The sequence below is a fragment of the Abramis brama genome, assembly GCF_963993115.1.
Source record: "Abramis brama genome assembly, chromosome: 7".
NCBI classification, from domain to species: Eukaryota; Metazoa; Chordata; class Actinopteri; order Cypriniformes; family Leuciscidae; genus Abramis; species Abramis brama.
In genome coordinates this window covers 45,906,345-45,931,865 of record NC_139969.1, presented here as the reverse complement: position 1 = coordinate 45,931,865, position 25,521 = coordinate 45,906,345, and the positions used below count along the sequence as shown (strand labels likewise).

The 25,521-nt window shown below is 39.4% G+C and overlaps 2 protein-coding genes across 2 annotated transcripts in view; both read right to left on the bottom strand.

Annotated features, from left to right (window-relative positions):
- Window positions 1-1,551: 1,551 nt before the first annotated feature.
- On the bottom strand, window positions 1,552-3,480 carry LOC311086506 (RLA class II histocompatibility antigen, DP alpha-1 chain). The gene is made up of 4 exons (XM_084119420.1): window positions 3,364-3,480; window positions 2,941-3,186; window positions 2,393-2,674; window positions 1,552-2,202 (listed from the first exon to the last, which is right to left on the bottom strand). The coding sequence occupies exons 1-4, from the start codon at window positions 3,419-3,421 to the stop codon at window positions 2,021-2,023; spliced, it is 768 nt and encodes a 255-aa protein (XP_083975546.1). The 5' UTR covers window positions 3,422-3,480; the 3' UTR covers window positions 1,552-2,020.
- Window positions 3,481-4,727: 1,247 nt separating this feature from the next.
- LOC311086316 (cadherin-2) overlaps window positions 4,728-25,521 on the bottom strand; it is a 96,182-nt gene continuing 75,388 nt past the window's right edge. The window contains exons 13-16 of the mRNA XM_084119130.1: window positions 21,876-22,109; window positions 21,571-21,710; window positions 15,875-16,021; window positions 4,728-5,458 (exon numbers count right to left, since the gene is read on the bottom strand). Coding sequence (XP_083975256.1) covers window positions 5,252-5,458; window positions 15,875-16,021; window positions 21,571-21,710; window positions 21,876-22,109 — 728 coding nt within the window. The 3' untranslated portion in view covers window positions 4,728-5,251. The remainder of the gene's footprint in view (window positions 5,459-15,874; window positions 16,022-21,570; window positions 21,711-21,875; window positions 22,110-25,521) is intronic.

Sequence of the window (25,521 nt, the reverse complement as noted above, 5' to 3'; positions counted from 1 at the left end):
CCGCCTGTCGGTATGCAAGTACTGAATTGTGTTCTTCTTTGAGGCTTACTGCACAAGAGCAGGCAACAGACAAGAGTTATGTTAAAATGTCCGTCTTGGCGGTTATGTCTTCAGTGATCAAACCGTTTGTGACGTGTGTCAGTATTGGATTTACGCATTAATGTAGGTCTTAAAGTAAAACAGAATAATATACCTATATAAATATTTTAGCAAACTACATATTTTAGTCAGAATTATTGCGCTCCAATTCTATTGCGCTCCACCTGTCTCGTTCATAAGCCTTGCACTCCTGACAGCAAATTGGAAATATTTGCATGACTTCCTAACATGTACAGATGGGGAATATACAGGTAGCTGTGAAATATCAGTTATGCACTGAGAAAAACCACACATCAAACGCATTAAACAGCACAAATATATTTGCTGTTTTCCACGGTGGCTTGATTTGATCCATGATCGGCCTTTAGGGCTGCTTATGAATAGCGTGCACATCAAATGATCTTGACTCAATGAACCTGGGTCAAATTAGTGGGATTGCGCAAACTTAAATTGTCCTTTATGGAACCGCTTTAGCCCCGTTAATTTAAATCAGGTTTTGGACAGAAATCCTGTTTTCTTAACACACTTTATGAAACCGCCTTCAGGTGTTTACTCATTTAAAAAACATGGAAACTAGTAAGCAAAGGAAACTCAGGCAAATAAGAACACTGAAGCCCAATAAAACAGAGCAAACATGTTGCAATTGCCCACACTAGTGATCAGTTTATTAAAACTACATTGTACACCACTAGAATAGCCTAGCTAGATATGTAATAATCTAACAATTTTGGGAAAATAAATTATTATTATTTCAGATTTGGGAAGCCTTGTGTTATAAGGTTGTGCACCACACTCAATATCCCACTTTCCCAGCCTGAAAAAAAAAAACAGTGTTCATAAGATTTTCATAAAAAAAGAAAAATGTATATGTATCAGTGTTTATTACCAATAAACAAGATTTATGCATTTTGTTTGTCCTTTGTGTCATGAATGAGTATTGCGCATCATAATCTGGTAAATATGGTTTCCTAGTTATAAATAAAACTTATGTTTAAATAAAAATATTCACGAAACCCCAGTGGCTGGTCATTGTTAAATAATGTGTTAGTTTATACTCCTTCATCATCGATTACTACAGCCACATCAGCTAATGGCAGGTTTGACAGGTTTAGTATGTCATCTTTTTAATGGCCATCATGTTTCTCTAACAAAACCTTTTTATAAATGTCTACACAAGATGCACAAAAGTCATTTAACATGTCTATTTTAAAAGAAACTAGAATGACACATCACTGTAAAATATCCTACTTGGTTGAAATCTATCACCTTAACATGTGAGAAGCACAGGCACGTAAGAAAAAGCGAGGGTTCGCTACAGATTATAGAAGCGCCCACTACCAGCACTGTACCCTAACCCTAACCCTAACCCTAACCCTAACCCTAACCCTAACCCTACTACAGTACATGTCCAGATACAAAGCAATGCACACCTATTTCAATAAAACTGCCAAAGACATTTCAATCTTTATTTGGAATGTATGACACAAATTATAACAAATTTAGAATTTTATGTTCTATAATATTTTAACAATAGTGTCAACTGCAGTTTTAAATGTTTAACTTTTAATGGCTTAATTTTAAGTACAAAAAAATGCAACATTTTCATCCATGAAAAAATGCTACTACATTTAACATGAAGGTAGCAAAAGTGTCTTATTTGAATCATTAAGTCACTCAATATCAAGATTATGATTTGTCTAGATTACTTTTGATGAACTGCAAATGTAATGTAAAAACAAAGACTCAATAGAGCTACATTGCAAGCAAAGATTGTATGGGGTGACTTCAAGTGCTTTCAAGGTTCAGCCAGATCATTAGGGTTATGAATCTCTCGATCTTCAACACCAGCAGTGCTGTCCGTCATCTAAAAGGACACACAAATGCACTGTATCGTTGTATTCAGATCCTCAAGAAATTGTCTTTATTTGTAGGTCCATTGCATTAATTGTTTTTCTTTTTTTGCCAGATCTGTATTGTCAGTTGCAGCTCCTTTAATACAGTAACAGATTCCAGTAGCCAGTCCCAGCAGGGCCAGAGTCATTCCCACTCCACAGAACAGCACCGGACCCACACTGGGTGGCACAGCTGACACCCCTCCGACACCTGTCAATCATCGCACGGTGTGTGAAGGTTAAAACAGCTGTCGAGCAGATGCTTTCACAACAGAAGGTTTCATAGTACAATCCATTCTGCTCTTGGTATTTCATTTGTACCACAGAGTAAGTTGTTTTATACACACATCATTCATACAGAAAACAACATAAATTATAGTAGTTTGATTTGATTTTCTTACCCCATATTTTTGTCTGTGGTCCCTGGAGGGCTCTGTGGTTCACCGTACAGCTGTAAATGTCTCTCTCTTCAGGAATGATCTTCAGAGAGGAGAAGATGTGGAAGGTTCCATCGCTCCTTGGCCGGTACTGGCTCAGACTCACGCCTTCTGTCACGATGACATTGTTCTTAGTCCATGAGACGTCGACAGGCGGAGGAAAGAAGCCAGTCACGTGACAGATGAGGGTGTTCTCTACACCCAGCTCAACATCATTCTTTGGGTAGATGGAGGTCTCGGGGGGGTCTGTGAACACAGAAAACTGTTAAACTTTGCAGGAGTAAATCTGAACTCATTCAAAGAAAGCTCTTTCATAGGAAAACTAATCTCATACATATCAAATATAATTGTGAGCCAAAACTAATCTTGATGACACTGAATGCAGAATATGGAGCTAATTTCATTTCTGTTTCCAAACAGATTAATGTGAATGTTAAGAAATGTATTACAGTAAAACTTTAAAACTCATGCAAAACTGTAGTCATGCTTTACAGTGCAAATTCACATCGTACCCAGTTCCTCTGGTGGGTTGTTGTAAGCTTTAATGCATATAGCTAAGTTTTGTTTGCATACTTCTTGTTCTGCAAGGCTCGATTCATAAAATCCTGGAAAGCTCATAGGATCTGCAAAATCAGGTAATGTATTCACTCCCATCTTTAGCTTAAAGTCAGCATGAAATATCTCCTCTCCATCAGATCCAACCATACTTTCTTTTTCTGTATCAGAACATCCATTAAAGTTGAAATAGTTGTGTATAACTGAAATGGAAGAAAAAATATAAATTAAAAATGTCCAGAAAATGTATGGATAAACTGCATATCAGATTTAACGATTTTACACAAAACCTTATTTTTCCATATATCTTAAGTAATTAGTGTACTTCCTTGTTCAGGCTTTTCACATAAAACAAATCTAATATAGAAAGTATGACTTACATTGAGCATGAGTTGAGAGAAACAGAGTGAGGGTAAGAATGGCCAGATACAGCTCCATGCTTGTAGATGACAGTGGACCAAACTTTAAATGAGGTGGAAGAGGAGGAAATAACCCCTCTTGTGGACTCAGTTTCAGTGTCCTCCAATCAGAAGCAGGCTCTCACTGTGACACTGCTGTATCTAGGCGGGAACGCTTTCCTGTTCCAGCCGTCAGGCCACAGTCACATGACTCCTTTACTCAAAATTGTAGTGTAAGATTTGAGCTCTGGCCTGAATTGATCGCCAGTCTACTTATGTGAATACAAAAGTTTACAATGAAAAATGTAAAATGTTCTATGACAATCTTATAATTTTTTTAAGGTATTATCTGTTTATCTGTTTATCTACTTTGCATTTTATTTTATTTCCTGCTTCCTATCTCCATGTAATGTTGAATTGTCCACTTTGAATTGTTTGAATACAAATCTAAAACTGCAGGACAGAGGGAAAATTCAATTTTCCTGAATACTGATTCCCTACACCTGTGATTGATTAACCGGATCCTGCATAAAAGCCCACACTCACCTTCACTAACCCCTAATTTCCACCAACTGCGGAACGGCTCCGGAACGGCAACGGAGTCAATAGGTTTCCATTAAAGTCAATGTGTGTATTTTCACTGAATTGCGGAACGGCTGCGTTCCGACTCCGGCGATCCCCAGCCCTCCGGAGCAGATACGCAGAGCTTCTATTGCCGGATGCCGGAGAGCTCCGCAGCAATTCAGCACTTATATCGCGCAATCATACGTTAATTCACGAGATCTAGTGGGTCCTCGTGACTTCAGCTGTTAATCATGGCCGCAGTCGTTCCGCAACAAATCCGGACCTGGTGGGTATTGAAGGACAGCGGAGCACGGATCCGACACGCAGCGGAGCCGATCCGCAGCCGTTCCGCAGTTGGTGGAAATCAGGGGTAAGCTGTCTGGTCTCGTCTCTCACACCAGTGCAAGACTTACCTGACTCCTGTTCGCGCATCTTCATCTTCATCTGTCCCGGTCTATCCTTCAATACAGAAAGACTGTTGTACCCAAGTTAAGTCATTCAACTGCCAGCTGACGCTCTATGATGCTTCCCCGTGTGGTTTCCTTTATTCTCTTTAATAAATTCCTGTGAACAATCATCCATTGCAAAACAAATTTCCATGTAAAATGTTGAAAAATCCAATCTGACATGAACTCTCGTTGAGCTGAATTTAACTATTTAGAAGTCATTTAGAAATTAATTCTGCTCTTTAATTAATAAAAGACTTTTTCTTTACTGTGAAGCACAAACTTGTGTACATGCAATGTAATGTAACCACAATTAATGTAGGAAAGTTACAAACGTTTCAGTTGTGACTTTTTTATTTTATTTCAAACTATGTGCATTGATAAATTCGTGTTGAACAGATAGCCTAAGAATCCTGTGAACTGTATTGTGTCTTACAATTTCTCTTGCAATATGTGAAAAAAAAAAAGAAAGTTAAATAATCCTTTTGAAAAACAGTTTGTAAGCAAAAAAGAAAAGCATGATTATTTGTATCATAGATAAACACATTCTGAAATCTCAAAATCACTCCTTAAGTCAGTATAATTAAAGCCTTGAACATAAATCATTCAGATCCCAAACAAATGTACAAAAAGGCACATTAAATCCCTGTGCTTCTATCCTGTAAAGTTCAAGTGTAACGAGTATCATACTCTGAAAGTGTTCCACATTTATGCATAACTATTACTTTAAGCCTTGAGTTAATTATTAACATTTTGCCTTGTGATGTTGTTGTTTGCTTGTAATGATCCTTTAAAACACATTTCTGCAGCTGTCATCTGAAATGAGGAAAAAAGCTGTGGTGTTCCTCTCTTCTTGTCTTTCACTCATCTGTGCCACCATACATGTCAGCTAGTTTAGTGAAGCGTGGACCCCAGTCTTTGAGGTAATCGTAATCCTGGTCTCCATCACTGCTAGAGGAGATGATGGAGCTGAGTGATCCTGCAGTAGAGCCGTTACCCTCGTAGTCGAACACTAACAGGGAGTCATACGGTGGAGCAGTTGGATCTTTATCAGCAGCCCTTAGACCCTGCAAAGACAATGTACACAGTACCAGTTAACTTTAACAACACAGGCAAATGTGATCTTGACAAATTAAACCAAAACACCATGGAGGAGCCAGGGAGGAGATGATGCAGATTACAGCTCAGAATACTGCCAGGATGAAGGCCCATGGCAGAACCGGTGGTGGGAGGAGCCAGGGTGGGGTCAGGAGAGTTGAAGACCCTAGTGGAGCTGAGGAAACACAGAGACCGGGCGACACTCTAGATCCTGGAGCCCAAGGTGGACCCGTGGTGACGAGCGGCCGAGGTGGAGCCAGGGTGCCAGAGAACTGAGGTAGATCCAGTGGGACTGAGGTGGAGCCATAAGAACGCCTGTCTGAAGGAGAGATGAGCCAAGGTGGAGCCATTTGGGTGACGGGCTAAGGTGGAGTGACGGGCTCGGCGCTCCGGGGCAGACCCGAGGGATCCATTTACCAAGGCAGAGCTGGAGGTTGATCCATGCACCAGAGTGGAGTAAACAGAGGAGGAGCCGAGGAGCTGAAGGGAAGCAGAGGAGGGAGGGCCGGAGGACTGGCTTGCTTTGGTATAGGAGGTGGGAGAGGGAGGCTGGGTGGAAGAGGAGAGATGCAGTAGACTTGGAGCTGGGTGGAACCAGCAGGAACGGGACACTACTGGGAATAACCTCTTCCAAATCCTCATAATAGTTCACAGAGGCCAGGAACTTACCCTCAGCGGCGGGAGAGTTTAGGCCAGGCATCCCTCCATGCCCTCGTACTCCACAAGCACATTCCCCTTGAGGTAACGTATATACTAATATCAATGTACTAGTACTATACTTGTAATTTTACTATTTCAATACAACTTGGGATTCAATTTGGCCACTTTTTAGTGTATAAAAGTATACATTTAAGCATACTTACAGTCAGTGGTGGATGAAGTACATAAATCAAGTACTAGTAAAAGTACAGATACTCTATTAAAATATTACTCCAGCAAAAGTATTAAGTACTCCTTTTCAATTTTCATTGATTTTCAATTTTCATTTGATCCAGGGTCACTTATAACAACAACATACAAAAGACAGAAGACTCGAGACGTGAACTAGTCAATTCTGTATCGGTCTACAGACTGCATAGCTCAGTTTATGAGGATGTCATGGGATGAACGAACGACTCGTATCGGGAGGTGAGGTAAACTAACAGACTGCATAGCCTGAAGACCCAGATAAGCAATGAATTAATCATTTCTGTTCCTCATAATTTTGCATTGTTCTTTCATTGCAATTTTGGTAACACTTTAGAATACTGTTCCTTCATTAATGAATAACTACACATGAACAAATGAGTAATGCACTATTAACATTGTAGTAACTACTATTAACTAACAAGAAACTCTGATTAACGAATTAGTAAGTCATAGCGTTCAGTCGAATGTGGTAGTTCACTATTAGCAATCAATAACTACTATTTTTCATACCTCACTGAAGACTACTAAGAACTACTATATACAGGTTCATAATTAATATTAATAATGCATAATATATAATAAGGTAATGGTAACGCATTAGTAATTAATCAAGTGTTACTACATCCTTCTAAAGGAACTACTAATAATTTGGATCAGTATTCCAAAGTGAAAAACATGATAAATACCTAATATTGACTGAAGTCATTGTAAGCTTTTAAGGCTTTTGTAAGGTTTTTGATAGTAATGAATCAAGTGTTACTACATCTTTATAAAGGAACTACTAATAATTTGGATCAGTATCTAAAGTGAAGATCATGGGAACACACTAGTAATGACTAAAGTGTTACCAAATCCATCGGAAGGAATTACTATTCAAAATCTTACAAAAATCTCAAAAGCTTACAATGACTTTCGTCAATATTAGGTTGTTATCATGTTTTTCACTTTAGATACTGATCCAAATAATTAGTAGTTCCTTTTGAATGATGTAGTAATACTTGAGTCATTACTAGTGGGTTACCATTACCTTTTATTATAAATTATGCATTATTCATGTTAATTATGAACCTGTAGATAGTAGTTCTCTGGGAGGTATGAAAAAAATAGTAGTTATTGATTAGCTAATAATGAACTACTACATTCATCTGAGCGCTATTACTTACTAATTTGTTAATCAGAGTTTCTTGTTAGTTAATAGTAGTTACTAGAATGTTAATAATGCGTAACTTGTTTGTTCCTGTGTAATTATTCATTAATGAAGGAACAGTATTCTAAAGTGTTACCGCAATTTTTTTCTTATTCTAAATGTGATCAACATTTTATATTTGGGGAATTTGGCTATTAACATTTAACATGTTTATATTAACATTTTAATTATATTCTGTTGAAATGAACGAAATGCCTTGGAAAAAAGTTAAGTTCATTTTAATGAATGAGATTCAAAGATCCGAGTCAGTAAAATGATCGGAACTTCCCATTACTATCAAACAAGCATCTTGTTTCCTGGTTTGTCATGTGATTCCCTTGCCCTCATGTGATCCTATCATGTGCCTCCTTGTTTCGTGTGTTATGTTCTCATTGGTTCATTGTTCTATTATTCACAGGTGTTCTTGTTAGCCATTAGTCTTTGTGTATATATATAACATAGTTGCCTGTGAACAATACCTGTGAATAATATATATACACAGTGTGTGTATTTATGTATGTATGTATGTATGTATATTATTATATGCTAACCCTATTCCTTATATATATATACTGACATTATTATGGTCTGACATTATTATGAATTGTCAAATAGCCAGCACTTATCAGTCAGGAAGATTAGTGTATGCAGATACGTATGTAGTGATCTGCAAGAAAATTCATTTTATTTTCTTACCAAACTTTTGGTTGTTCATACACTATCAATACACCTCAAAACTCATACACTTTCAAAACATTAAATATATCAAAATTAATTTAAGGTTACTGATGGGCTACTTCATGTGTGCAAACAAATTGGGCATAGTATTTAAAAATCATAGTATTTAAAAATAAGGAAAAACAAAATGCGTGTTAACAAAGAATATAAATATAGACTTCACAAAGGGCTAAATGCATACAATTTTAAGAACACCACCACACTATGCCAGAATACTACAGTAGTTTAATATAATTTGATCTGCAACGGCAGCGGGGAAGACACATGAGCATTACAGTTTTTCTCGATTGCTTAAACATATTTCTTGAAATTATGGCTAGTTTTCTCAAAACTCTAAATACAAATTCATAACTTCTCACCCAATTCCCTAAACTTCCAATTTTGGTCAAAATGAAGCTCTCCACTCAAAACCATTTAATCTTGCTAGAAAATCAAACTTTGCCCTCAGAGACTAAGGTAGGGACACACCAAACCAACGCCAAAGAACTAGCGCTGATGGAAGCCGACTGTGTTGTCGTCAGCGTCGGGGCAAAAAGCTGTGCCTAAACACACCAAAAGGACTACAGCTGACTGTCAACTAGCATGCATGTTCTGCGCCTGTGCGTAAAAGAGATATCTGTCTATTTCTGCAGAGATATTGGTCTATATTCATCATTCAAAAAGGGAAACCGACACTGCAGGCTGCAGATACACAAACCGTGAACAAAGCAGGTAATAAGCTATGTTGCTAGGTTCTCCCCCTCAAAAACTTCTCACATGATGAACACAATAGATGTATACATTTGCAATTTTTTTATTCCTTAATGTACTGTACAGTATAATACACAAAACAACAACAACAAAAAAATATTCTGCCCCAGCATCCTGTCTTTGGCCTGCAACAGCCCTGAGAATCTCGTCAGCATCACAGGCTATATTGGCCCTAGCCAGGGAGCGGGGTAAAATCCTCTTGTATACGCTGGATCCTCCTCCTCCTCCTCCTCCTCCTCCTCCTCCTCCTCCTCCTCCTCCTCCTCCTCAGCTTACTGGGCAGAGCAGATTAAGTTTCCCCTGATCTGATGAATGAAAGGGAGGAGGACAAAAGGTCTGCAACATCATGGGCCCTGAAATGTTAGTAGGGACCTTGGACACATAACCCGGTCGAGGGTGAAGAAAGGCTTTCACTTTGCCGGTGAAAATTCTAGGCACGAAGGAGAGACCGACAGGGCTTGCAAGTCAGCAATTCTTTTGAGAGATGAGATAACAAGAAGGAACATAGTCTTTAGGGTGAGGAACTTTTCTGGAACCTCTTCGATAAGGGAGCCAACCGTAAGGCCTTCCAACATGATGGCCAAATACAGGTCGGCAATCTCGTGCACAGTGCAGGTCTTAGTCTCAGAATACCACCAAGAAAATGAGTAACCAGAGGGTATCTCACCAATGATGCACCACCCAAAGAAGTGTGGTAAGCAGCTATAGCCGCCACATACACATTTAAGCTGGAGGGAGATAACCCTGCAGAGAAACATACTGCAGAAATTCTAACACTGAACCAACAGGGCAGTTGACCGGGTCCAGCTGACGTTCTCTGCACCATGAAAGAAAAACCTCCACTTCAAAGCATACAATTTCCTTGTGGAGGGAGCTCTGGATTGTGTATGGTCTCCCCAGCCTCAGTTGAAAGACCAGATTCTATGAGCTGAACCCACTAAGGGGCCAAGCCCACAGTTTTCATAACTTCGAAAGGTGAATTATTGTGCCCCCTGCCTGGGACAGCAGGACCCTCCTGATTGGAATCACTAGAGGAGAGCCATCGAGGAGGGACACCAGGTCTGAGAACCAAACTTGGGCCGGCCAGAATGCGGCTACTAACAGAAGACAGACCCCATCCCGGCGGACCCTCTCCAGAACTGCCGATAGCAGAGCGATCGGGGGAAATGCGTACAGACGTATGCGTACGTCTAAAGGAAGGAATGGCTGGAGTAAGGGTTTGCTGGAATGCCTGATCTGGCCAAGACTGATTTGAGGTGTTTTTGGACCAGTGTCTGGACTGTAATGTTTCTGTCCAGTAATTGGAAATCAGAGAAAGACGAATGGATTTAAGGATCAAATTTAGAATTTCAGGTAAATAGCAAACATCTGAGGAATCGAGTGTTCTGGCTGTGTTTTCTGTGTGAACCTCAGTAACTGGTGACAGAGCAGCTGGTTAAGCGGTTGGAGCTGGAAAAGGTGACTTAGGGCACATTTACACAGGCCTTAATGCCCAATTCCAATTTATTGACTATATATGATTTATTTTTTGATGACCATCTGACATCTTCTTTTAAAGGTTACTCTTATCTGATATCTGCATTTACATTATACGTTTGGTGAAACAACGTAGACATACTGAGACTGAAAAGGAAGTAAAAACTGCAATGCCCCAAATGCTCAAAAGACATAACACTTCAACATGACACCACTGGGTTGAGCCTTTGTCAAGAGTCATGTGATTGTGGTTGGTGTCCATCTGAGTCGACGTCATTTGCCACCGATGCTTTTTCAATGACATAAAAACAGTCATTGACAGGAATATTCAATCTTTCTTCTTTTTTTTCTGAACTTGTAAATGTAAATGCAGCCTTAGTGAGAGGGGCTCCCATGAGAAAGCTTGCTTCAATTAAAAACTCATACTCCACAGCTATTGACTTCCTAAAATCATTGTAATTTTTTACCCAATCAATTTGGCATTCAATCCATTTTGTGAAGTTTGAATGTTGCGCGAACAAGATATAGGCCGATTAGTCATAATGGCTGTGATGAACTGACCATCCATCTGAGGTGTTTCCCTACCTATGGTCTGAGATGCTAGGACACATTTAAAGATATATGTATATTTTTAAGAAAGCTGCTTTTGAAACAATGTTTATAGTGCAAAGTGCTATACAAATAAAATTAACTTAAATTGACCTAAAAATGCATCAGCCCATATATGCCAAACTATTCGTCAGGAGTATCTTAAGATGGTGGGTACCCAGTTTTGTGCAAATCAGACAAATTGCCTAGGATGATTTAGAAAAAAAGTTGTTTGTGTACAAACATCTTGTGCACAAATAGATACAGAAATTAACAAGTGATTTGGGGGTACTAAAGGATTCAGAGGAAATAATTTTTAATCTAGCTCTCATGTTTCCAGACTTATTAGCAAAAACAATTTCAGCTTCTAACTAAAAGGGGCACACAATCTCATGTAGTATGTATACTCTACATTTCATAATGATCAGTCATTCAAAGTGCAATTTATAATCTGGTAAAAATGTATTGTATTTTCCCTAAAGTAGATACATATAAAATGTTGTCCTTTGATCAAACACTTGCAGAGTTATGACAGGTTTTTAGTTGTGGCTGAACTCATGACTGTAATATCCACACCTGCCTCAGTCATACAAATATTATCTCAAACACTCACACTCTTCAGTGAAATACACCCTCCACCATTAAGTCCTTGTTTTACACATAAGGTGGCACAGGGTTTGTTTTCTGCACCAGTGAAAGCGGGTGCCAATGAGCGTTACACCCAAACCCCCTCATTGCCAGAGATGGGCATAAATACATGGAAATTTATTTAAAATACAAATACAAAATACTGTGTGGAAAAATGTATTTAAATACAAATACAAAATACTGTGTGAAAAAATGTATTTAAATACAAATACAGTATTTTGTATTTTGAAAATACACAAAATACATGTGAAATTGGCCATCCAGTGCAGGTACAGGTCACAGTGAATGAAGAAACTACATCGGCCGACTGACTTTTCATTCCTAACCACATCTCTGCCCTTTCTTTCTTTCTTTCTTTCTGGCAATTACAAATAAACTTATGCAAAATAGCAGCCATTTATATGGCTACTTATTTCTGGTTACAATGTAGTCTATTACTTGTGGTGAAGACTATAAAAAAAATCATACTGTATGTAAAACTGTGGGAACCTTTTCTGCTATCTAGCAAATAATATGGATGGGCGATATGACCAAAATCTCAATTTTACTTCACAGTAACAAAATCATGGTTTCACAATTCTCAATATCAGTTTTGATTCCACAGAATAAACTGAATTTCAAACTCTTTTGAATTTTTTTTTTTTTTTTTGCAGGTAGTCCAATGCTTTTTAAGTAATTTTGTTTATTTTATGTAAAGTTTATTTGTTTCTATAAGTTTATTAAAATTAGAAAGTGTATCTAAAATTTAAAATTAGAATTAATTTACATTAATTTGACACTATTTACCCCTTTTTTATTATTATTTTTTATGTACAATAAAATTAAAAGCTGAAGATTTTTGTGGAGTATCATTCATCAGTGCTTCTTTTTCCACTCCAACGTTCCAATTATTCCTGCCCACTAAAAGCTGCACGGATAAATTTGCTTTCCCCACAAATAGGCCTATCTAACGATTTAGAAGAAGTTCCATCAATTCACACTTTATATCACTATGATATGTAGTGTCATATCACCCAGCCCCTAACATGCAGTAATGCTTTAAACACATTTGACAAGCTAGTTGATCAAAATAAACAACCTATGGAAGCTTGTTTCCACCACTGAATAATAAATAAATAATAATAATTGCGACTTTTTATCTCACAATTCTGACTTTTTTTTCTCACAATTGCGATATATCAAGTCAGAATTGTGACTTTTTTTCTCAGAATTGCGAGATATGAAGTCAGAATTGTGAGAAATAAAGTCGCAATTCTGAGAAATAAAGTCGCAATTCTGAGAAATAAAGTCAGAATTGCATGATATAAAGTCGCAATTGCGTGTTATAAAGTCAGAATTGTGAGATATAAACTCTCAATTATGTGTTATAAAGTCAGAATTGTGTAATATAAAGTCGCAATTGCGAGAAAAAAAAGTCACTTTATATCTCGCAATTCTGACTTTATAAAACGCAATTGCGACTTTTATTTCACGCAATTCTGACTTTAGGCTATATCTCGCAATTCTGAGAAATAAAGTCAAAATTATCTTTTAAAATGTTTTATTTTGTGGCGGAAACAAGCTTCCATAACAACCGGTCAAGAATGATTGGCTAACGCTATTTTCCCACTTGTCTGTGCTCTTTTATTCTTTCATGTTAACTGAAGTGAATAATGCACTATTTTAACTTTAATCAACAAGTAGAATTGATCATGACATTCTCACCTTATTCCAAAGAAAATCGCTGACCCAATGTTGAGCTAGTGAATGTCTGAACTATTTCATGCACAAAATCAATACCCCGATAAAGAGGTTGACTGGCAAAAAGTATTTTATGTATTTTGAAAATACAAAAATACTCAACTTAAATGTATTTAAATACAAATTACATTTGATTTTTTCCAAAGGCGTTAAAATACAAAATACAAAATAGTATCTGTGAAAATAGTATCAATGTATCTGAAATACTGCCCATCCCTGCTCACTGCCCACCACAGTCCCCATCCCCCATCCCCCTTGAGGATAAACGATCTTACCTAGGGCACCTGAACTCAGAAACGGTCCTGAGTTTACCACAGTATGTCAGTACTAGCAACAACACACCTGCTGTACCACACAATCTGTAGTTTTCAACTGTGTTTTCGGTAACACTTTACAATACGGGTGCACTAATATGCATTAATTCATGCTTAACTAATGCACAGATAATCATGTGTTAGTGTACAACTCATGAAGAACTAAACCATTAAATAATGATTACTGCATCAGCAACTAATAAAGATTCTAAATGATTAATAGATTAAGTAATATATGAATTGTTATTAATTAAATGTGTCATAATGTATTAATCATATTTTATTAACTAAATTAATGCGTAAATTACCACAATGGGTTGAAATCATGTACTTCAACTTCCAGTTGTCCGCTTTAATTAATCATTAGCTAATGATGTGCAAATGTATCATTATGTTATGACTTTACTTGTTGAGGCACATGACTATTAACTAATTGTTAAGTAATATGCCATTTTGGTTTTGACATCCACACTAAGCCATGGATTTCAATTTCCAACCATCTAAAACCAAGATTTCACTGAGTCCGATGAACCTTGTTGTTCATGGCACAGGACTATGTCAGGTTCAGCTTGAGGTCGAGGTACACTGAGAACATGCGGTCGAGCTCTGCTGTTTCATAACACTGTGTCTAGACTGGACAAAGACAATAGAACGTCCATTATAGTCAGTGATACTACACTGGATGCGGCGCGACGCTATACGACAAAACCCCGACAGTAAACCGATGCCACACTCTATTCCTGACGTACTCCGAGCTCTTGTGCTAGTTCTGTTACGAAGGACTAACGGACTTGCGATGGTCTGTCATGTCCAGTGTAGACAGCTGGTCTCGTCCAGTGTAAACACAGTTTAACAGCGTCAGGAGTTCAGCCCAACTCACCCATCCTTCACACACATTCACCGACATTACATTCTCTGCATGTGCAAACATTCACGTGCCTCATAGTCATAACATAATAATACATTTGCAAATCATTAGTTAATGATTAATTAAAGCAGACAACTGGAAGTTGAAGTTCATTGCTTTGACCAATTGTGGTAATTAACGCATTAATTTACACTTTTACTTAATAAAATGTGTTATCAAGAAATTAATACATTGACACATTTAATTAATAACAATTCATATATTACCTAATATATTAACCATATAGAATCTTTATTAGTTGCTGATGCAGTAATCATTAATTAATGGTTTAGTTCTTTATGAGTTGTACACAGTGGTGTAGTGGTAAAAAAAAGAGGTGGGTAAACTATAAATTCTGGTGGACCACGACGTGGTCACCCGGTAAGGTGGGCCACTGCCTACCGGTGTATGTGTATCCTGATGACATCGCTATAGGCTATCATTTTATGGTACTACCAAGGGTATCACTGGTTGTTCCCTCATCATAGGTCACACAATCACTATTCAATTCATACATTAATCTAAGTTCTTGTTAAAGAGACTCAAAAAGGAATAATATGGTTGAAATCTATAAAGTTTACTAAATGACAAAACATTTTACAGGTCATTTTTAGGTCATTTTTAGGTCAATTTTTCTAAAGAACAAAAATATTTAAGAGATATCGAGAGGGAGGCTTATATCCAGGGCTTCCAATGCAATGCACTTGTGCATAATGATTAGGGATTTGGGATTATTTTCATAGTTATCATGGATTAGTTTCATAGATTAATCTGTTGAATATTTCCTCGATTAATTGATTAGTTGTTTGGTCTATCAGAAAAATGTGGAAAATTGGAAAAGCAAAGTCCGCTCAAATAACGTGAAATTTAGAGGTGAATAAACGCACTTTGGAGGTGGACAAACGCTATTTCCAAATTTTGGGAGGTGCGTAAACGGCGTTTACGTGCGTTTAGCCTCCACTACATCCCTGGTTGTACACTAACACATGATTATCTGTGCATTAGTTAAGCATGAATTAATGCATATTAGTGCACCCGTATTGTAAAGTGTTACCGTGTTTTCTTCTCTTTTTAAACAAGTATTTTAATAGTATTTTGTTTGTTTGATGCTTGTATAGTGCTACTTCACCTCACTGATGAAATCTCCAATATCTCCAGGATGAGGTACGGTGGATCTGATAGGGTAATGGGGCTCGGGATGCAGAGGTCTCTCATCCAACCTGCGGATGCCATGAGTCTCTGTATCTGGCTGCTGCAGCTGGCTCAGGTCATAATCCTGTTTGCAAACACAAAAGTGCAAAAGCATTAAGACCATTGTTAGCATTCATAGAACTGTGTTGGTGTGTCTGTGTCATTCTGCAAGCACATAGCCAAAGCACTTGGTGGTGGTGTCGACAATAGGAGCGTAGCATTAGCAGAAGACGTTTGTTTACTTTTGTGTATGGTGAACATGAAACAATATTGATGCATAGACCACTTCTTTTCTTGCAAATGGAGTTAGTATTATTTTTTCAAATCTGTGTCATGTTAACACAAACTCTGCTACAATAATATATAAGCAGCATGTATGTAAAAGTTTGTAGTTTTGAGATAATGACATTTATGCGTGGTTTGTGAAAATACAAAAAAAAATTCTCACTGAAATAAGGCCATGAAACCCATACTGATTATTTCTTCACAAGACTTTTGAAAATTGTATGACGTAGCCTAGAATATTTGCTCCAAAACTATGTAAAAATCGCCCTGACTGCTCATTCAGATAAGACAATATATTGATTTAAAATTTGTACGACGTGTTTTGTGTGAGAAAGCTCTATGCGGGAGGTGTGATCACATCATTAATACGTAAGCTTTTCACACCTGAGAAAGACAAAGACCCTCCCCTAATGGCCCTATTAGGAGCCATCAGGATCTGTCATTCTGAGCAACCTTGCACAAAGAATGAGGAGATTTAAAAAAGAATGGCTTTTTGATTGTTTGGATTTATTTACAACACAACATAATCCAAAGATACACAACAAATGACAAAAAAGCACTTATTGAAAACAATGATCCAAAGACAGAGACCTTTATGCCATTCCTAAAAACATTGTACATACCTTTCATTTCCAAGGTGTTTGATTTTCACTTTACCATGTTCATGTACAGAGACTCATGTGAATGTTGAAGTCAGCAGGACTCAGTGGCATCTGGTCACTGAAAGAAAAAAAAAAAGTACTGATATCAAGAGAAAGGCCTGCACGATTTGGGGAATAAATTTTAGATTTTTCTGGTTAAAATTGCTTTTTAAAATTCACAGAATACACACACACAAATGTTTCCAACAATATATAATATAATGAACACCAGGTTTGTTGTGTCTTGTTAGGCATAGGCTATGCGCAGTGCTGGATAAAATAATAATAACAATAACCTAAAGCAGCCTGTAAATCTTCCAAAAGATTTCAGTAACAACTAAGCTAGAGAAAAATATATTGATTATCATATGTTACTTCAAATGTTTCCATTCGTTATGATGATATGAAATGAGATAATAGTAAAAACATGAAGCCGTTTGGTGCGTTTTGCTTTTCAAACGCGATCGCGATCCAAAATATGATACATTCAAACGCGATCGCGATCCAAAATATGATACATTCAAACGCGATCGCACTCAAATATAAAACATTATGGTTACCATATACATATCTACGTTTGAGCAGATATCCACAAACACAGTAACAGTAAACATGGGTCTAAATATTATAATATTCACCATATATCTAGCAACAGTTCAACTGCAATATGAAATTTATGCAACAATAACAAACTAATATGTAAGAATTTCTTACCTTACATCTTTCTTGTCTTCAAATCGCGTTCTTCTTCTGAGGTAAATCCAATGTAAGCTCACTGCATGTCTTTCAAACTCGACGAAAAGCAGAGACTTGTGAAGTGTTTTGGTGTTTTGTTTTTGAGGTAATGAGTGCGATCGCGTTCCATGTGGAGATTTGCATGTGAATCTCTTTTGCGCGCGTGGTCAAATTAAAAATAATGAGGAAGCGTTTGAGAAGCTGGACATCTTGTTGGTTTTATACAAATTACTTAAACAGAGAATATTTGTTTTCAGTTTGAATCCGATCATTTAAAAGTACACACTTAAATGTTTATAAAGGTATATGGCTCATAAATGTGTGACAAGTATTCGCTGAGTTTGGTTTCAGTTTATAGACGTGCTCAAGAAAAAAAAGTTCACCGCGACAGAGAGGCAGAAAGCACACCCTGTTTATTTTCTTTATTTGACAAAAGCACAATGTTTTGATTTGATTGTAAGTGGACACATACAAAAGTAGAAATATCACAGATTCTTTTTTTATATTTCTTTTTTCTGTATGACCATAAATGACGGAGTAATTTAAGTTTATTGTGCTACAATGTGACGAAAATCCAGCAAAACGCGCGGGCGGGTTAAACTATATAAAAGATCCTAGGTGTAACGTGTAAGCAGGGACGAGGCAGAGAGAGAATCCAGATGCAAGCACAAGTTTTAATAGACAAGCATAAACGCAAAATAATACAGGAGCAAGGGTAAAATCCACAAAGAGAAGGCTGGAGAACAACGACTGGAGAACAATGACTGGAGAACAACGACTGGAGAACACATACAGAAGCAACGACCGACAAACAACAACTGAAGCACAGAGGTTTAAATAGTCAGACTAACAAGGAACAAGGGACAGGTGTTGGTGATTGATGTCATGAGAACTAATGAGGGTAACTATGGTGACAGACAAGGCACAAGGCAAAATAGGAACCAAGCACAGGAAGTGAACACAGAAACAATGGGGAACTAAGAATACACTTTAACATAAAAGTCCTACAAATCACAAGACACATACAGGGATCGTGACACTAGGTCAGTTCACTTTTGTTTTAGGGACAGCATCTTACCGGAAGCCTTAAAGACTTTGGCAGTATCTTCTATAGCTGGGGAAGTTTTCACACTAAATCTAACTAAATCAAACTAAAGTTTGACAAAGAACCGAACAGTTTCATTTTCTGCATCTAAACGCAGCAGCTCAAGTTCTTACTAGAACCAGGAAATATGACCATATTAGCCCAGTTCTGTCAACACTGCATTGGTGTCATGGTTAGGTCCAGATGATGATGATGAAGGAGAGTTGAAAAAAAGCTTTCAATAAACAAAAGGGTTCTTTAATGAAAACAAACTCAGGTAATCCACATAGATGAAGACAAAGTAACGTCTTGGTCACTAACGTAACCCTCGTTCCCTGAAGGAGGGAACGGGAGACGTAACGTCGACATGACAACGTAATTGGGATCGCCTTGAGAGACCAATCTACTTTGAGAGTATTAAAACGATGCACATTGGCATGTGATAATTGCATCAGCTGCTCTGCTTGGAGCGCGAGCATATAACGAGCAGCAGGTGCGTCGCATATTGTTTTACGCTGAGGAGCCGAGACGTGTTCGGCCGTACAGCAATGGTCAATAACCGTGGTGACGGGACGTTACGTCTCCCGTTCCCTCCGTCAGGGAACGAGGGTTACATTAGTAACCGAGACGTTCCCTATCAGTCGCTCACGTTCGCTCAGTAGATTGGTCTCTCAGTAGATTGGTCTCTGACCAGCGCCCTACGCAAGACTCTCAGACCCCCAACTGGCTGGGGCGGAAGGCCTGCGTAGAGGGAGTTTGAACTGCTGTTCCGTTATACCCCACACAGTGGAATTCTTGGATAACACTGGGAAACACTCTCCAGGGGAGAGGGACACTGCGGAGCCACATCCTGCCCGAAGGGAGGTAACATGTGGAGAATACAATATAGACTGTCCGGAGGGGCAGTGCGACATATGGAATGTCACTGGGGTGGCTCCAGCCTAAGAAGGGGGAAGTAACACCAGACAGTGATGGCAGAGCGGACTCTGCCAAGGGAAAGACACAGGCTCACCACAGGGAGCTGGTCGTGGAAGAATACGCATATGGGATCGCCGCAGGGATCACCACATATGAAACCCAGCCTAGCACAAGTTAACAAGCATACGAGCACTAGGCTTGGCGTCGGGCACTCCGCAACATCCGACTGCCGGAGGGGTGCGGTGGAACTCACAGGGTCCGCCAACTCGACTGGAGCAAAAAAGCGCACGTATCCGCTCCGTGGAGGGGAGTGGCACAGCAAGCCGACACTAGAGTGGGAACTTCATGCATGCCCATTGTACGTGGCCCCCCAGCCCATGGCAGAGGCATCCGTGGAGACCACAGAATGCCTGGACACTTGATCTAGGGGAACACCTGCCCGCAGGAACGAAGGGTCCGACCACAAACTGAGAGTTTGGCGACAATGCGGGGTCACTTGGACCCGGTACAAGCCACTCTCATCTTGGGACTCGATCATGGAGCCAGTGTTGGAGCGGCCTCATATGAAGCAATCTGAGCGGCATTACCGTGGCTGCAGATGCCATATGCCCCAGGAGCCTCTGAAAAAGTTTCAGTGGTGCTGCTGCTGTTCTGCGTCTGAGTGAGCTCACGCAGTTCAACATTGACTGGACACGGGCCTCTGTGAGGCCTCTGGACACTGGCCTCTGTCATGTTGATCGAGTCCAAGATCCTCTGCCCGCGGGTGAGTTTGCTCTTTTCACAGTTGACCCGAAGCCCTAGGTGGCTGAGGTGACTGAGCACCATGTCCCTGTGTTTGTACAACTGCTCTCTCAACTGGGCCAGGATAAGCCATTCGTCGAGGTAGTTGACACGAACACCACGCTCGCACATGGGAGCAATGGCCACCTCCGCAACGTTCGTGAAGACATGGGGCGACAGGGCCAGCCCGAAGGGTAAGACTTTGTACTGATGTGCCCGTCCCTCGAACGGACAGTCCCTCGCACTTGAAAATGCATTTCTGCGTAAACATTTTGAACGGCAGCCTGTGAAGGGACCGGTTCAGGAAACACAGGTCCAAGATAGGTCGTAACCCACCGCTTTTATTGGGTACAATGAAGTACGGGCTGTAAAAGCCGGTCTTCATATCCGCTGGAGGGACCGGCTCGATTGCATCCTTTGCCAGTAGGACTGCAATCTCATTAATAATTCTAAAAAACTCAAAATAACACTAATAATTCATTACATTTATATAGCGCTTTTCTAGGTAGTCAAAGCGCTTTACATAGAAGGGGGTATCTCCTCAACCACCACCAATGTGCAGCATCCACCTGGATGATGCGACGGCAGCCATATTGCGCCAGAACGCCCACCACACACCAGCTTATTGGTGGAGAGGAGACCATGAGCCAATGAGTTTTTATGGTGATGATTAGGAGGCCATGATGAACAGAGGCCAATGGGCAAATTTGAGCAGGATGCCCTATCTGACCCTCTAGGCTTCAAACAGATGCTCAGCACACCCCAGCCCAGTGGGGAAACAACTACTGGAATGTGACTCTGTGCCGTCACCACTCCACACAATTTCATGACGTTCAAACTGTTAAGGTGAAATTTGGTGCCTGAGGTAAAAGGAGGGAGGAATCATCCGATACACTCATAAGTAGACCTTCACTACGTCCTCAGTACCAATCACTATATGGTTACACAAATGATTTTGTTATGTTCTCAAATTATATACAATATAAAGGTATCTTCTTAAGTCATATTGTGGAGAGAGGCTGATGACATTTAAAGTATTCCACCCTCCTTATAATTTAGAAGGGTCACCCCTCTGATGTTTTTCATTACTGTAGTACCAAGAAAAAGGAGCTAAAAGTTTTTAATTCAAATCTAAAAATGCTAAAAGTCTTTTTAGTTTAAAATGAACCAGTTAGAGTTAGTGGACAGTACCTGGTCTTCCTCGCCTCCTCCCTCTTCATCATATTTAAGGATGTTGTCTCTGATGTCCTCCTCTGGGTCAATCAGCAGCTGCTTGGCCAGTCGTTCTTTATCTCTCCTTTTCATCCACACAACGAACAACAACACAAGGACTACACAGAGAGAAAGTTATTAATGCAAATGGAACAAAACATTTGTTTTCCTTTTCAGCATCGACACTGAAAGGGTGAAGCTCAAGAAAGGTATTTTGCTTTGTGACATTATATTTAAGACAATTATTTGACACATTTACCCTGCAAATGATCATTGTGACTCACTGAGGAGGGTGATGATGCAGAGCAGGAGGGTGATAATCACTCCTGTGCTGATCCCTGCGGTCACGATGCGCTCCTGGTCTGTGCAGTCTCCATTATGATCACACTGACAGACCTTCACTTGCAGATACGAGGTGTTGGACAACGGTATCTCACCAGAGTCTGTGATTATAATGGGAATCTTGTAGATTCCATTCTCCAAAAAGTCAATTTTAAGAGCGAGTTGTGCATAATCACCTAGGAAATGGATTTAAAGAGTATTTAAGCAGTAATTTCACACAATACTTTAAATTATTCAAATGTATTTAACTACAGGTGAGTTATTTGTGTTCTTGAGTCAGTAATAAAATAAGAAATTAATAAAAGTGTCTACACTGGAAGTATCCATGACAGTATTTACTGTGTTGCATTTTCATTTCATCTTTTGCTTTATTGTTCCAGTAGGAAATATCAGTTTACATTTCCAAACATTCCTTTTTGCCATTAATTGTAATAATCTGTTAATAGTTTTGTGCAGTTCCCACAGATATCCCCATAATATCCCCATCACTGACTTACATGAGACCGCAAAAACTGAGACGGACTAAATCCATAAGAACTGGGGAAACATCTCCAAGACATTTAGAGAAATCTACCCGCAAAGCTTACTCAAAATTATGAATTAGAAAACTCAAAAACTCCACAACTGAAGATAAGACAAAAGTAGTTTTAAGATGATTTCACTGCTATGTGAAAAAAAAAAATCCAACAGAACGTGCCAGCATAAAAAGTTGTATGCACTTGTGAAAAGAATGCTGTAAATAAGATGCTATGAGGATGAAGAAAGAACTTCTATGAATTTCTACTACCAAATAAAAATTTGGTTTGACCACTCTTAGCCTTTAAACTACTCAATTTATGGTCATACAGCTAAAAGCAATACTTCATTTGAAAGTGTAAATGGTCTATTTTTACATGTGTCTACTTACAATCAAAACAAAACATTGTGCTTTTGTAAAATAAAGGCCCTTGTTAATTAACTCATTAGCTCCCTCATTTAGTTCTAGTATAAGTACTCCCTGTTTTGTTCAGTTAATTGTCCTGTCTCGTCTGTGTTTGAGTGTGCTATTCAGTTCTTAAGTTATCTCCTGTGTGTTTCCTTGGTGGTATTTTCATTTAAAGACTATTTTGAGTATCTCCTTATCATGCTCTTTTGTTATCAGCCACCTACCGTGACAACAAAGACATGAGCAATATATCTATAGAAACATTTAAGTGTCTGCTTTTAAATAATCTAAATGAAAACAGATATTCTCTTTTTATTTAATCGGTATGAAAAGAGAGATATGCCAGTCGTTCTCGTGTGAAATCATTACCACTAATGCGAACACTACGTGTGCTTTTCATATGGTAGTGATCTGAGGTGATCCAATGCAAAGTCAACGCCCACATCAACTCGATAAAGCATATCAAGTTTTATTAGATTAATTTACTTTATATAATTTTGGGATGCGGTAAGGAATAATCCTGGAAGAATTTACCTCAGAAGAAGAGCACGACTGTGGTTTCGGTTTCATTTTGAGGGGCGACTTGATCCAGCGGAGGATTTAATTTCTGATGAGTTATTTATTCTTACTATCATTAGTAACCCTAACATTCTAACTGTCACCAGCCCCTTTGACGACGAGACCCTGAAGTCACTGTTCTGGATCGGGGAGACTTGCCATCACCCTGTACAGACACCTCTGGGCTGAACTGGAGGGAGGCTATCATCTGGTGTCAGGAGAATGTATATACTCTGTCCAGAATACAGCCGGACCCACAGTCTGTTCCAACACAGAGGAAATGCGCGTCCTCAGCCGCGTCAGCCAGAGCCCAATGAGAAGTGGCCAGAGCTGACCATCGCCCCGGAAGAGGAGTCCCCAGTGAGTCTGACCAGGGGTGTGAACCCACGACATCAGTGACCGAGGGCACACTGGTGGAATTTGAGACTGAGGACTGGCTGATTGACTTCAGTGCGGAGGTATCGTCTCCCACCCCATTTCGAATTCTTCATTGCTGTTCCAAGACAGCACCATGCACTGTTTGAACTTTTTATCTTTCTTCTGAGCCTTCATTGCTGTTTTTAGACAGAACAAACATCCGCAGGACAATGTTGTGTTACCTTCAACCGTCTAGCCTTCATCTGCCTCCATCCCCAGTTCTCAGCCAGTTCTCCAGCCCAGCCTCTGCTGGAAGTTGTCAGCCTTTTGCCATATCCTGCAATGCCAAGCACTCACGTCAAGCCTCAGATCCTACAACCACCATCAGCGCCTGAGCGGATAGATCCAGTGGTTCCGCCTCCGGCCTTAGATTGTCTCGGCCCATCGATCTATTGGCTCCACCAGACACACTCGGCCTTTTGACTCCACCGGGTTCCTTCGTCCCACCCGCCTCCCCTTGGACAGTTGCACTGCACTGCATAAATAGTCTCTGATTTACGATCAGATTAGAAACAGGTGTGTTTAATCTTCTTCCGCAACGCTCCGTTCCTCCACTCTTACAGCTGCAGCAGCTCCTCCTTCCCTTCGGGTACACCTCGGTCCTCCATCACACCAGCATCGCCTCAGTCCTCGGGCAGTCTGGCTCCTCCTCAGACGATCATCGCTGTGGCATTGCCTAGGCCCCCTGTGCCAGCATCAACCTGATGCTCTTCTCCATCGGCTCTCCGTCTGAGCCCTGGGATCCACCAGCTCCGCCTCCATCGGTCGTCGCCTTGTTGATGTTAGCCGGCACGCCACATTGGCTCCCCCCTCTCTTGACTCCACTGTGGGCTGTCGTCACTGGGCTCTGGGTCTGTTCCTTCAGACGGATACCATCATCGCCAGTGCTAGCCATTTTGGTGCCCTAAGCATAATTCCTTTATGATGCCCCCCACCCCGACCCCGAGAAAAAAACGTTTGTTTTTGCCAGTTTAACTTTTTATTACCAAACATATAACTCAATACCAATAACACAACAGCAGCATCACAGTATAAAACTTAAGAACACTAAAAAGAGAAAGTAAAATCTTCACAGCTTTGCTGACTTTGTAAACATATGTAGAATAGCCAACACACACTACACATTTGAAAGTGCAAACTTTTGTTCAGTAAACAGAATAGCAAATTAAAAAAAATATCAAAATAATCCAGACATGTTTTTCCCAAATTCAATGTCACTTTGAATAAATTACATTTATTAGACAAAATATTCAAACAAAGAATCTCATACCGAAAAAAAATTATAAACATTTAAAACTGAAAGCATGGCAGCCAAGGAGTTCTCCCCCTTTATTCCTTATTTATCAACTATTTGATAAATCTAATCTAATATAGAATGAGGTGCAATAATGCACACAATTCAACAGTAATGTTTGCTTTATATCATTCATAATGACAATTTATATTTTTTATATATATATTTAACAGGAATTGTTAGCTTACCATGTGCACTGCACTGACTGCTAACGTTAACTGTTACTGAGAAAGTATTAACCACCGTCACGTCAAAATAAACCATAAACTACTGCTCAATATCTAAAGAAAGATAGTAAAGAAAGTAACAGCTAGCTGGCGTCAGTTATTTGTAAAATAGGTAATGTTTAACAGTAAAATCTCAATTTAGCTTGCACCGAAGTTCTAAGTTTCTA